Raw genomic sequence first — 12,928 nt, 5'->3', positions numbered from 1 at the left:
TCTATATACAAGCCTGTTTATTTCCGTACAAAACCATATTTTCTATTTTACACAAAGAGTACCCCACCGCTTCCCCGCATGTCAGCACCCAATCCTTGGGGAACATCCCCCAGAAGGATGGGGCTGAGACCCAACCCCTTTGGCCACAGCTTCTGCCTATGCTGGCTGGACCAGCTCAACTCAAGAGAAAATAAATAAGGAGGCTCAGGTAGAACCTGTACTGGACCAGCCAGATTCTATCCCAGCCCAATGGCCAAGCAGTTGGTTCCTCAGGTGCAGAGGACCTGGAGTGTTGTCAGTCTTTGAACCGTGTAAGACAAGAGAAGACCCCGCCCGGAGGCTTGAGCTCCTGGGGTTACAAGTAGGTGTCCTCACTCTCCTGGGAGGTCAGGCTCTCTTGGGAATGGTGGTAGGCTAAGTTCTGAGGAGTAGAGTCCTGGGGAGCCGGGTCCTGGGAGACTGGATCCTTTGGGGGCGCATCCTGAGGAGGACATGCATCTCCTGAAGCAGTCACCACTGTGGCTTGATTGAGGCCTGGGGACTTGTCCGGTTGCCCACTGGTCTTTGTCCGCTTCTGCTCCTTCTGGGCCTGCTTGTGTGGCTTAGTCTTGGAGCTGGGGAGGGCTGCATCTGGGGGCAGGCGGATGGATGGTGAAGGTTGCAGGGCAGGTCGGGGACCAGGCTCTGCATCCAGGATGGCCTTGGCACCATGCATCCTGGGTGGAGAGCGACACTCCAGCTCACCGCGGGTCTCTTGCCAGCGCCGCAGCTGGATGAGGTGCTCCCGCTCAATCTGGCGCTCCGTCACAGGCAACTCTATCACCTTAGGGGCAATGAGGAACATGTGAGCACCAGAAGAGTGAGACCTTTCCCTCCTGCTGTCCTGCCCACCAGCATCCCTTAGCTGTCTGCTAATGGCTGACTCCATGGAGGATATAATTGTGGTCTGAGTGCCAGACATGGAGCCAGGGCCTCAGAAGGGACAGCTGGAGATGGGCACAGATGACCTCGTATGTCTGCCCCTGCAATGTGCACTAGGATGAGCCTGGGTGTGGGGTGTGGTCCCCACAGAAGCTGGCCATATGTGTATCTCTTAGTTTGTAGCCTCTGAAAACAAGTATCCAAAAAGAAAATAAGGGGCTGTAGATTGCAGCTCTTCTCTGTTCCCCAAGTGGAGTGGACCAGCTAAGACACTGCAAAGTGCCTCTTGGGCCCAACCCTCCTCACCTAGCAAAAGGATGAGAGGTCCAACCACCCTGCCCTGGCCTGACCAACCCGCCCTTGGGGCGGGGCCATGCAAGGCTTCCTCCAAAGTCAACTGCCAGCTCCCCTTCCCTCCCATAGCCAAGTGGGAGATGATGGTCCACACCTCCTGAACCAGGAAGGCTTCCTGCATGATCTTGGGGCTGAGGCTCCGCAGCTGCTCGATGGTTTCATACTGGCCCTGGCAGGCTCGGAGTTTCTCTGGGGAGCCTAGGGCATGCTTCAGCAGTACCAGCCCCACGCGGAAGATGATCTTGACTCCTGTATGGGGGCAGGTGATGAGTCCAGGGAGGCTTTGGGGCTTCTCTTGCAACCCCCTCCCCACAATCCAGCATAGTCTGGTACCTTCACAGAAGAACATGTCCCAAACTCGCAGCACAGAGCTCCAGGGGAGCGTGCGGGCAAAAGCACACATGAACCACTCCGTCATGTACAGCAGGGGGTCAATCTTCTGGCGGCTAAGGTGCTTGTGAGCCACAGGGGACACCTTCTGTAGCAGTGAGAAGAGGATCTCGCCATCCAGCTGGATTGCCTCCTGAAGAGACATCAAGGCCACAGCGCCATGACCATAGCCCCTATGAGTTCCTAGTACTGGGTGAACATTCAGTAATTCATCAGGTAGCTAGAACCCTAGAGCACTGGAAGACAGATGAACAGACCAGACAGACGGTCCCTCAGGAAGAGTGACACCAGTCCATGGACACAGAATGGGGGAGGGGAAAAGGGGACTGAGTGTCCCAAACACCGCAGGAACAGAACTCCTGCCTGTCAAGGCTGAGGAAAGCTCCAGGCATGGGGCGAAGGCTGAGGAAGAGGCGTCCTGGTGGAGCAGCATGGAGCGTCAGACAAGCTCTTAAGCCTATGCCAAAGTCAAGGAGGGAGGGACCAGGAGCCCTGAGGCAGATGGAGGTGAGTGTGTAACTGGTACGTGAGTGCCCTCTATCAGGACTTGGGACTTTAGCCTGGAGTGGCTATGAGTGAAGTGAGAGGGCCTTGGAGCATCCACAGAGGGCATCCAGCCTGGAGCACCCCAGGCTACGTAGTACTCACCAGTTTCTCACTGTAGTAGCCAGGCAGGTACTTCTCACAGACTTGGACCAGACACCAGAAGGCTTGCTGTGGATGAGAGAGGCATGAGCCCTTGAGCCTGGGATGGGGTCCCAATGCCCACCCGCCTGCCCACCCAGGTCCCAGGTACCTCAGCAGGCATGTGCATGAGCAGCACCGCAGCAATGGGCGCCTGGGCCTGGCAGTAGCCCTCCTCAGGGCGGTACAGCGTGTAGGCCTTCAGTACACGGAACAGGTCCTGCTGGCTATGAAGAGGACAGCAGGATAGAAAGGCAGGAGTTGACTACTGTCCATCACCTCCCCTGTACTCCTATGAATGCCTACAGACCTGCCTCAGAACCTGCCCATCTCGGAAAAGGTTGTACTTGTGGTCATCAATGGGTCAGTCTCTGACCTGTGACCCAATGACAGGATTCAAACAGAAAGCAAGGATTGGACCAGGGCTGGATGCCAGATAGATACAGACTGAGAAGGGCTAGAGAGGGCCACCCTATTGGGTTCTGTCCTTGCCCACACATCACTCTGCTCCTGTCTCTCACCAACCTCACTTACCCTTTCCCCTACACATCAAGAATGCCTGGCCAGAAAAGTTCTAACAGTCTAGAGAAGAAATCATGCAAGCAGCTACAAGAGTCAAAAGTGGGCCAGCAGACCACCAGACCACAGAAGGTAAAGGGTATCTGGAGTTTTGCACACATGCAGCCAAGCTCACTATACCTTTCCTGACAGCTTCGAGCCAGCTTCCAGCCAGCTTCCAGCCCACATACTTAGGCTGCTTACCCGTGGCCTCCCCGGGACACGAACATCTCATGGAAAGGGAACTGCCGGTGCAGGTCACGCTCAATCACATCCAACCACTTGGGGTCCCCAGGAGACATGTCCAGCTCCTGGGAGCAAGAGCATAATGTCAGGAAGCAGTGAGGAGCACCCTTGGTAGGCGATGACTGTCTCAGGGATCAGGGTAGGCGGCAGCAGCACCCAACTGCATCATGAGCCGGGCCACCCCGAAGACAGGTAGGGAATCCCTCAGAGTCAAGAATGGCAGAACGTGGGAAGCCTGAGAGGAATCCTAACTCCTGGAAGAGTCTTAGGATCTGTGGCCGAATCACAGTGGTCAGGACTCAGTTTACCTAGGGATGTCTTGTCCTTCAGACAGAAGGCTTCTTCTCAACAAGAGCTACAGGTGTTGCCACTGCTTGGAGCCAGATGGAGAACTGGGTATGCAACACATATGGGACTTGCTGGCCCCTTCCCTACCCCAAAACAGACCCTGTCATCACACCCTGTTCAGAGACAAGAGAACTGAAGGGTTAAATCAAAGTCTTGTCCCCAGGGCCTCCTGACTAGAAAACCAGTGGAGCTGGGCCCTGAGAGCGGATGAGAATCGGAGCCACCAAACCCAGCTGCTCTGCTGCCTGCATCCTGTGTTTCAGGTGTCACCTTTCAGGAAGGGAGTGTGACATCTGTCAGGCATTAAGTGCTTGTCTAGGTACCAGGGTTCATCAGCAACCTACCAGCTATCTCGGGGCGGCCAGTTCCTCTCTGCACACTATTGTACACACACACACAAAGCTCTGGGCGTCTGTCATGGCAATGGTGACACTATCCTTTAATCCCAGAACTTAGAAAACAGAGATCCTCTAAGTTCAAGGCAGTCTGTGCTACAGAGTGAGTTCCAGGACAGCCAGGTCTACACAGAGAAACCCAGTCCCAGAGAAAGAACCCCCAGCCCCCAAAAAACCAATCACTCCTCCAACCCAGACAAAACAAAGTTGTGCTTCCTTGCACTGAGGAACAGAGGACAGGTCTGACCAGAGAGAAGCTATTCACTGAAGTATGAAGGGCATCAACAAAGGTCTGGTGGCTGGCAGCTGTCTCACTGTTGTCATTAATCCCAACAGCCTGGGCAGAGCCCTGATGCTGGCCCAAGTGTGGCGGGTAAGCTGGGGCAACCCCAGGGAAGCCAACTGCTTCCATGGTACTCTCCAGGGGAACAGGCTTCGCAGATCAGCTTAGTGAACTGAAGAATACTGTACCATGCCAGCCATCAGGGGGTAGATAGGATCAGATACAGAACACATGGTCTTTGAGCATTGATTGACTGGCTTCTGACCCCCAAGTAGACCCCTGAAGACCACCTAGTGGATCATGTCTAGTTCGCTTAGAGACAGGAGGCAGAGTACAAGACGGAGGCCTAGAAATGTGAAGGCTTTTGTGGTCCTAACACGCAGTCCCCTAAAGGCTACAGCACACACTGGTTAGGGTTAGGGTGGAAAGGTGGTCAAGAGTGACTTCCTGATGACCAAGAGCTGTGTGGAAACGTACTGTGCTCAGCCATGGAAGCACACTTGACTCCCTGATGAGAGAAAGGGCTGGGTAAAGGTGGCAGGACTGCAATGAAGTTTATGCTATGGGGAAAGCCTGCTAAGGGTAAAGCCTTAGGAACAACAGCTTCCAGTCGACATGGTCCATGGACTGGGACAATGCGGTTCTTGAGCACTCAGGCCTGTGAGTAGAGATCCTGTCAACTGTCCATCTTACTGAGGTCTAGGAGAGTACATGGAGGATCCCCTGCCAGGGGAAGATGCTCAATCCAGAGATACAACAGGAAAGAAAGGAAAACTCACATCAAATTTTCCAGGATTCTGCTGAAGTTTCACCTTGCCTCCTGACAGGTATTGCCAAGCTCGTCCCCGCAGAGAAGGTGGGATGCCCTTCTGGCATCGAAGACGAATCTGAAAGTCAAAGAAGCAGCTGTGCCCATGCACCTACCCTGGTAGCTCCTGTGCGAAGGCCTGGTGGGCCTTCAGGGAGCCTCCGCACAAGAGCAGACAGGGACGAACTGAGGACTTTCTGGCCTGCAAGGCGGAGCCCATGGAGGGGATGGGGACTGCAATTAGACATGCTGCCACCAGGTGATGGCAGAGTCACATTCTCTAATGGCAATGCAGGCATTCCTGAGGTAGGCCACAGAATTCTGGACCCCAGAACTATAGTCAACCCTTAGTATCCACGGGAGATGGGTTCCAGGATCCTTGCAGACAGCAAACTTTCCTCAAATCCCTCAGACATACAGGTATGATGGTGTGTGCTGTCAGATCTTAAAGAAACCAGGATAGACAGCTAACTGTGATGCTATTAACCATCAAAGCAATCGCAGGGCTCCAGGCTCAGTCAGTACCTGTGGCTCCCCTCAGCTCTTCTCACCGCACTCCCTACCTTATACTTCTCCTGTCCAAGAGCTTTGCTGTGTTTCCCTTCTCCAGCTTCTCTTCCCTATATGACCTGCCATTCCACCACAAGTTCGGTTACTCCTCTGCTCTTGCTCCCTGGTCCCTACTCTTGCCCTTCTCTCTTCTCTTTCCCTCTCACCTCTACCTCCTTCATTGCCCAGTCCAGTCTGCTGGCCATGTTCAGACATCTTCTTTCTCTCCCCACTCTGGACTGTTCCAGACAGGCGCCCCGGGCTGTACGCTCCCTCATATCTACAAGACAATCCTTCTCCTCAGCCATACCTTGGTGTGGACACACAATATTATTTACATGCCCTGAATCTGAACACTCGGAAGGCATATCAAGGTTAGGCTGGAACAGGCTGGCCTTGAACTCTGAGATCAGAGTAAAGGCATGTGCTGTCATGGGCAGTCTACTACCATGTCTTTTTTTTTTTTTTTTAAGATTTTATTTATTCATTTTATATATGACGAGTACACTGTAGCTCTCTTTCGACACACCAGAAGAGGGCATCGGATCCCATTACAGATGGTTGTGAGCCACCATGTGGTTGCTGGGATTTGAACTCATGACCTTTAGAAGAGCAGTCAGTGCTCTTAACCGCTGAGCCATCTCTCCAGCCCTACTACCATGTCTTTTAAGAAGACGCAAAACTGTTTAAGGAAACAGAAGGTATTAAAGGGGCAGAGAGAGGGGAGGAGAGGGGTACAGGTGGGCATATGCTCAATGTATAATCCACACTTCTATGACAATTTGAAAACAAATAAAAAATAAAGAACAGAACATTTCCCTCTGAATAGGGAGAACTCATCACACAATCAGAAGCCCTGCCCTCCCACACTGTGCCAGGGAGGCTGGGGATGCAGCTCTGTGTACTTCCTACCTCACCAGTCTCTCAGAGCCTCACAGAGGGGAGAAGTGGGCTCTTCCTGGGACTGATCCTAAGGGAAGTGAGTGCAAAGGCAGAGGGCCTGAGCCCATGGGATAATGGCAGAGAGGGTAGAGCTGAGTGACAGAGACCCTCTCTCACCCCTGCATGGAGCAGCCTGGCCTGAGATCAAAGAAAGAAGTACTTGTGGCATGAGAACAGCTGATGTGGTTTTGAATCCCACACTGACCTTGGGTCATCACTTCTCACCTGCCTTAAGATCTGAATGACAGTACATATTCCTCTTAAATGCGCCGTAATGAAGCTTGAAGAGGCTCATCAGAGAGACAGCCCTGCTTACTGCGGGGCTTTTCCTCCACATCATCCCAGAAAGATACTTGTCACAGAAAGGCCAAGGGCTTCAGCTGCTGCCTAACTTCTCCTCAACTGGAAAGCCCCTCAAATAGTCCCACCTGAAGAGGGGCACAGAAGACATTCCTGATGACCAACAAGGCAAGAGAGAACTTTCCAGAGCTTGGAGCAGGTTAAGGACTAGGAAGGAGACAGGCAGCAGGCTGGAGAACTCAGTCAGTAAGGAAGAGCAGCTGGCTACTCCTGAGAGCCAAGCTGGGCTTCTGACTGCTTGAAAACTGGGAGAGAAGCAGCAGGAGAGAAGAGCAGCAGACACTGAGGACAGCTTCCTGTTGCTGTGAGACAAGAGTCACCTTAAGGAAGCCGCTTTGGGCAGGCTTTGGCAGTGGGACATAGGACAGCCCAGAGCCTCAGGTCCTACAAGATCACCGTGCCTTCTCCCAGCCCCTCACACATGCGCACTGCAGGACAGTCATGGAGCACATTCAGACCACTGTGGTGCCCTCACCAACGACAGAGGCAGGGCAGGGGTTGGAGAGTCAAGAGGACAGCCAGCCTTTCTCAGACACCCAGTCATTTGCAGAGGTGCCGGCTGGCCGGTCATCAGCCTGCCTTAGGGAGGACGGGCAAAATGAGTTAGATAACACATGAGGAAGTGCTACCAGAATACTCCAAAAATTACCTGTCTCTACAGCAAACCTAAAGGAGGTCACTGATGACAGCTAGGTGAAACCATACCCTTGCCTGCTGAACTCTGGGAAGGCAAACCCCCGACTCCCTGCAGGCCCTCATGTCTGTCCTGAGCACAGTTGGGAGGTGGAAGAAGACAGCCTCCTACCAGGACGATGGATGAGTCCAGGAGAAATGCTGGGCCTGAACCCACTTCCCAAAACAGTTATTATCCTTCCTGTGTCATGACCTCCTGCACTGGAAGAAGCCACGCTTCCAAAGCCAGGCCGCAGTTAGCAGGGGCGAGCCATGTGGCTCCAGCCAAGGCAGCGGTCTTGGTCCGGGTCTCTGAACACAATGAATTAAAGCGTGTCTTTGAAGGCCTCTGCTGGGCAAAGGCAGCCCTTGGCCTCTACCCACAGTGCAGGGGAAGCCAAAGGGCAAAGGAAGGGCTGCTGAATGCACGGTGGCAGGCACTCCCCACAGCTACAAAAGAGAGACACAGAGCTAGCTACATACGGCTCAGGGTAAGAACTGGAGGAAAGATAAGGCAGGACCCAAAGTTAGCCAGGGAACAACGGGAGAATAAGTGTTCTAAAAATACTGATTTTGTCAGTTATGGTGGTGCATGCCTATTCTCCTCGTACTAGGGAGGCAGACAAAGTACAATAAGTTGGAGACCAGCATGCACACACACACACACACACACACACACACAAGCACACACACACAAGCACACAGGCAAGCAGGCACTCTGTGGGTGAAGAGAGAGGGGAGAGAAGAGAGGAGAGAAAGAAAGGGAGGAGGAGATTCTCTCCTTACCCATGCTAAGCACATAGTCTACCACTGAACTCACCCAGAATTCTACTCAGAACAGCAAGAAAGCGCTCAAGCCTGGGTGAGCTTCTCCCCCTTGGCAGTCTGTGAAGCACTTCCTGTTACCACCTTGTAAGGATCCTCATAAAAGGCTTATTACTCCCACTAGACTAATGACATCTTACCCTAAGTTACATAGCTCACACACAAAGACAGGGGGTGAGGCAGCCCACATTCACTCCAGACTTTCAGTCCTGGACAAGTAGAACTAGACCAGGCTAATGGGCTAACTCTGTAGACTGGAATATGCAGAGACTGTGGCCATGAGTGGCCAGTCAGTGAATAAGTGTCACAAAGGGCTCCCAAAGACACTGACACACAACTTCAGAATGGCGAGTGAGTGTGGGGTTCTTTTTTTTTTTTTTTTTTTTTTTGGTTCTTTTTTTCGGAGCTGGGGACCGAACCCAGGGCCTTGCGCTTCCTAGGCAAGCGCTCTACCACTGAGCTAAATCCCCAACCCGAGTGTGGTTCTTATAGGATAAGCAAGCCAGTACCTAAGGACATTCTAACTAGACAGGGAATGGGTATTCTCATCTTTATTAAACTACTGTAAATTGTAGGATTGCTTTTCTTTCTTTCCACTCTGCCTAGGAGACAAGAAGAAAATCACCAAGCTGTCTAGGTGGTGAAGAAGGTCCTTCCTATGGTGGTCAATGGTGTAGACACTAAAGTTTCCTGCCTGTCTTCAAATCTTAGGCCACTGGTAAAGCAAGAGTGTCCCTAGAATTAACTCTATTGGGGTGTTAGCCAGATTATTATAGTCAAGATATGAACTGTGTCTCACAAGATAGCTGCACTAACATTAGGAAACTCTTTGTCCCTTCTTCAGGCAGGGGTAAAATCACCTATGAGAGCTGCTGGTTTAACTCTAGAGTTCTGTGTGACTCTTCTCTGAAGTCATGTGCCGGGTACAAAGCTTGCCCCATCCTAGAGTCAGCTTCTGCAGCTCACTTGACCCAATGGAGGACCCCTCCGGCAGACTGACAGTTGGAGAAGCCCCTAGTTTGCTGCAGTGAAGTTCATCCCCTTCCTTCTCCTCCCAGACTGTTGACTCCCAGCCCTAGGCCCAAGGCCAGCCCCGGTACCTTTTTGTGCTTCTTGGCCATCCATTTGTCCCAGTTGTTGAGCATGTCCAGCCACTTGGACTCCCTCTGCCTCAGCACCTCCAGGGGAACTTCCTCCAGCCTGAGGATCAGAGGGCAGGGCATCAGATGTGTCAAGAGAAGGAAAGACCCTGGCTTTGGCCCCAGCCACCAACCTGGCCAGCCCTGCAGCCCAATGCCTATGTCTCTATATCTCCTTCAAGGCTGCAGACTGACTCATCGTGCCCTACTGCAGATGAGCGGAGTGCTTGCTGCCCCCGCCACAAAGGTCACAGGCCAGAGAAAAGGGGGCAAGGGCCTATTCTCCCGACATGTCAAGAGGCCAGGGATGCCTTGGCTCTCTGGGGCAAAGGCTGAGTGTGTGCCTCTGCACTGAAGTCAAGCATTCCTGTCTTGGGCTTGCCTTAGTAAATAAGCCTCCTCAGGGGGCCAGCAGCTAGGAGTAAAGTTGGATGCAAAAACTAGTCAAACAAATACAGAAATAACCTGCTCGCCTCTTCGCCTGAGCCAAGCTGGTTACTCAACTTTTCCCCAATTACACCCTTGCTCTTCCCCATCACTCAGCCTCTACTCATGCCAATCCCAGAGCTGCCTCCACAAGCTAAAGTCATACAGACACTCCAAAGTCCCTTCAAGTGCCACCGTCTACGTCAACACACCTACTGACTGAGCAGCTCTGTCACTTCTGAACAGGCTAAGAAGACTCTTGTTCCCAGGCCCCTTATGGAGCTGACATTTGAGGGTACCGAGGCTGAGCTGAGGCAGACCAGCACCCAAAGAAGGCGGAGGAGGGCTGGGGAGGAATCCCTGTCTTATGTAGAGCGCACAATCACTTCACTCCTCTGTGAGGCTTCCAAAAGGAGATGGCCCTGAGGATCCCCACGTTCACCAAACTCTCAAAGACAGAGAAGAAGAGACGGACATGCAGGCATTCTACATACACTTCCTTATCCCGCCTACAGAGAGAGGGCAAAGTGGACAACCATACAACACGAAGTGTACACATGCAACTCTCTCTCACACAGTTTCCTTTAGTGCATTTTAAAGTATTAGATTATCAAAACCTTGTATTTGTTTATTTCTTTGTTTTGCTTTTGGGAAGTTGTTTGTTTGTTTGTTTGTTTTGTTTCTTCAAGTCTGGTGAGATGTACCTCAGTGGTAGAGGACTTGCCTAAATTGCCAGGCACTGTGTTAAATTCTCAGAACAACCAGAAAGAAGAAAGAAAAGTAGTATTTTATAAACCGGACATAATGTCAGCTCTCTGGAGGTACAGGCAGGAGGAGTTTAAGGCAAGCCTGGGAAAGATGACATCCTGTAAACAAAATAAAAAAAATCAACAAAATAAAATAGGTTGGAAAGATAGCTCAGTGGTTAGGAGCACCAGTTGCTCTTTCAGAGGACCAGGGTTCATTTCCCAGCACCCATATGGCAGTTCCTAACAGTGTGTAGTTCCAGTTCCAGAGGATCAGACACCCTCATGCAGACATGCATACACATAACATAAAAATAAATAAATCATTAACAAAAATTCAAAGTACTTGACAGTATTAAGAAAGGATTGATGTGGGGGTTGGGGATTTAGCTCAGTGGTAGAGCGCTTGCCTAGGAAGCGCAAGGCCCTGGGTTCGGTCCCCAGCTCCGAAAAAAAAACCCACAAAAAAAAAAAAAAAAAAAAAAAGAAAGGATTGATGTGAGGGGGGCAGGGAGCGAAATGTAAAGTGAATAAGTAAAAGTATAGAATTAAATTTAAAAAAGAGAAAGGATCGAGTACACATGACAGACTCAGAGAAACAGGCTCAGAGAGGTTAAACACTCGGGGAGAGAATCCCACTCAGAGTCAAACAGAAACTCAGTAAGTAACCTGGGACTCAATTCCAAGCCAGATCCTACATAGCCTAAAGATGACATTCGGCCCAATAGGCCTTCCTGAAAGGGACACGGGGTGGAAGGCACTTGAGGCAGTTCCAGGGAGCTCTCAGGAACAGGACCTGGTAGAGCTGGGCCTGGCCCAGGGCTGGAGTTTCTGATTCTCTCTGCCGGAAGGAAACACGTTGCTGTGACTTTTACTGGTTACAAGAACAGAGGGAGGGGCCCTGGCAGAGCTGAGGCCTCCAGGACACAAAGAGGCAAATCCTCTCGTTCAGTGCACTTTATCTGAGGAACTGAACCTGAACTCAGCCTTGGACTAGAACGGCTAAGAAGGAACTTGCCCAGGATAATAAGCTGGGCCCCTCAGCACAAGGACACAAGTCACTGTGCTCCAAGCTGCTATCTGTCACCATTGAGAGGCAGAACCAAGGCACAAAGACACTTTCTTTCTTTCTTTCTCTCTTTGATATAAAAAAGCAGCGCTCAAACCTCGAGGTCACATAATTTACAAAAGGATATGTGAGTTCAAGCAATCCCCAAATACCCAAGACGCAGAGACCAAAGGATCCTACACCCCCAGTAATGACAACATATATACCAAAAAACAGCATTCAGTTACCCAACAAGTCAGGGATGAGCCTTCTAGTTAACTAAACAGGGGTAGGGTGCCCACATGAGTCAACAGGAAGTTTTAGCAGTTAACGAAGATGATAACATCTGATTGAGCCCTCTGTGCAGATACAAAACCAAGGCTCCGTGAGGATGAGCCTTACAAGGGAAACTACTAGTTGCCAAAGACTCCACATGTGATTAAACCTGGGCCTGTATGACACCTCAACCCTGGGGTCTGGTTTTGTTGGTACAGTATGATTGTAGGCCGTAGAGATCCCTATTCTTTCAAGTGCAATCAGAGAGAAACATGCTAAGAGTTCTTTCAACTGACGCCAGCTGATAGCTTTGGCAGTTTCAAAACCCCAGTGTCAAAACATCAAGCCAGAATTCAAATAGGGAAGAAAACAAAAGGTCATGTTTCCTAGATCCTAAGGCAGCACTGATTCTAGGCTATATCAATGATTAGACAGGATCTCAGAAAGACAAACAACTGCTATTGCTCTCAATGTGCATATTAATTAGAAGATATGTTTTAAATTTAAAACCTTAAGCTGGGAAATTTTTGAGGAAATACCCTCATTTAAATGGCTTCTCTTCCAACAGAAGAACCTAGTCTGGATGTTGGCAGGGCAGAAATAGACACAGTCCCTAGCACTCAGGACATTCTCTAACTACAGGTGGGTATCTCTTCCCACACAGAATGTCCATTTTTTAAAACTCAGAAGGTTAAAGGACCCTTCAGTGGAGTCGGTCAAGATCCCTGAGAGTATCTGCTCTGGATGAAGGAATTCTCTCTACCACAAGGAAGTGTGATGCGGGCTGGAGAGATAGCTCGGCAGTTTAGAGCACTGGTTGCTCTTCTAGAAAACCTACATTTGGTTCCCATTACCCACCTGACAGCTGCCAGATGTTTACAGTTTCAATTCCAGAGGATCCAAAGCCCTCTTCTGCCATCCACAGGCACTGGTGCATAGACATACATGTAGGCAATAC

The 12,928-nt window shown here is 50.9% G+C and overlaps 1 protein-coding gene across 2 annotated transcripts in view; it reads right to left on the bottom strand.

Moving 5' to 3' along the window:
• Tbc1d10a (TBC1 domain family, member 10a) overlaps positions 1 to 12,928 on the bottom strand; it is a 29,028-nt gene continuing 16,100 nt past the window's right edge. For both annotated transcript variants that reach the window (XM_039092211.2, NM_001015022.4), the window contains exons 2-9: positions 9,436 to 9,535; positions 4,959 to 5,066; positions 3,112 to 3,218; positions 2,462 to 2,576; positions 2,314 to 2,379; positions 1,609 to 1,798; positions 1,370 to 1,524; positions 1 to 823 (exon numbers count right to left, since the gene is read on the bottom strand). In XM_039092211.2, the coding sequence (XP_038948139.1) occupies positions 356 to 823; positions 1,370 to 1,524; positions 1,609 to 1,798; positions 2,314 to 2,379; positions 2,462 to 2,576; positions 3,112 to 3,218; positions 4,959 to 5,066; positions 9,436 to 9,480 (1,254 nt within the window). In that variant the 5' untranslated portion in view covers positions 9,481 to 9,535 and the 3' untranslated portion in view covers positions 1 to 355. The remainder of the gene's footprint in view (positions 824 to 1,369; positions 1,525 to 1,608; positions 1,799 to 2,313; positions 2,380 to 2,461; positions 2,577 to 3,111; positions 3,219 to 4,958; positions 5,067 to 9,435; positions 9,536 to 12,928) is intronic.

The sequence above is a fragment of the Rattus norvegicus genome, chromosome 14 (assembly GCF_036323735.1).
Source record: "Rattus norvegicus strain BN/NHsdMcwi chromosome 14, GRCr8, whole genome shotgun sequence".
Classification (NCBI taxonomy): domain Eukaryota; kingdom Metazoa; phylum Chordata; class Mammalia; order Rodentia; family Muridae; genus Rattus; species Rattus norvegicus.
The sequence above is the reverse complement of the archived record's forward strand: the minus strand, read 5'-3'. Positions and strand labels throughout refer to the sequence as shown.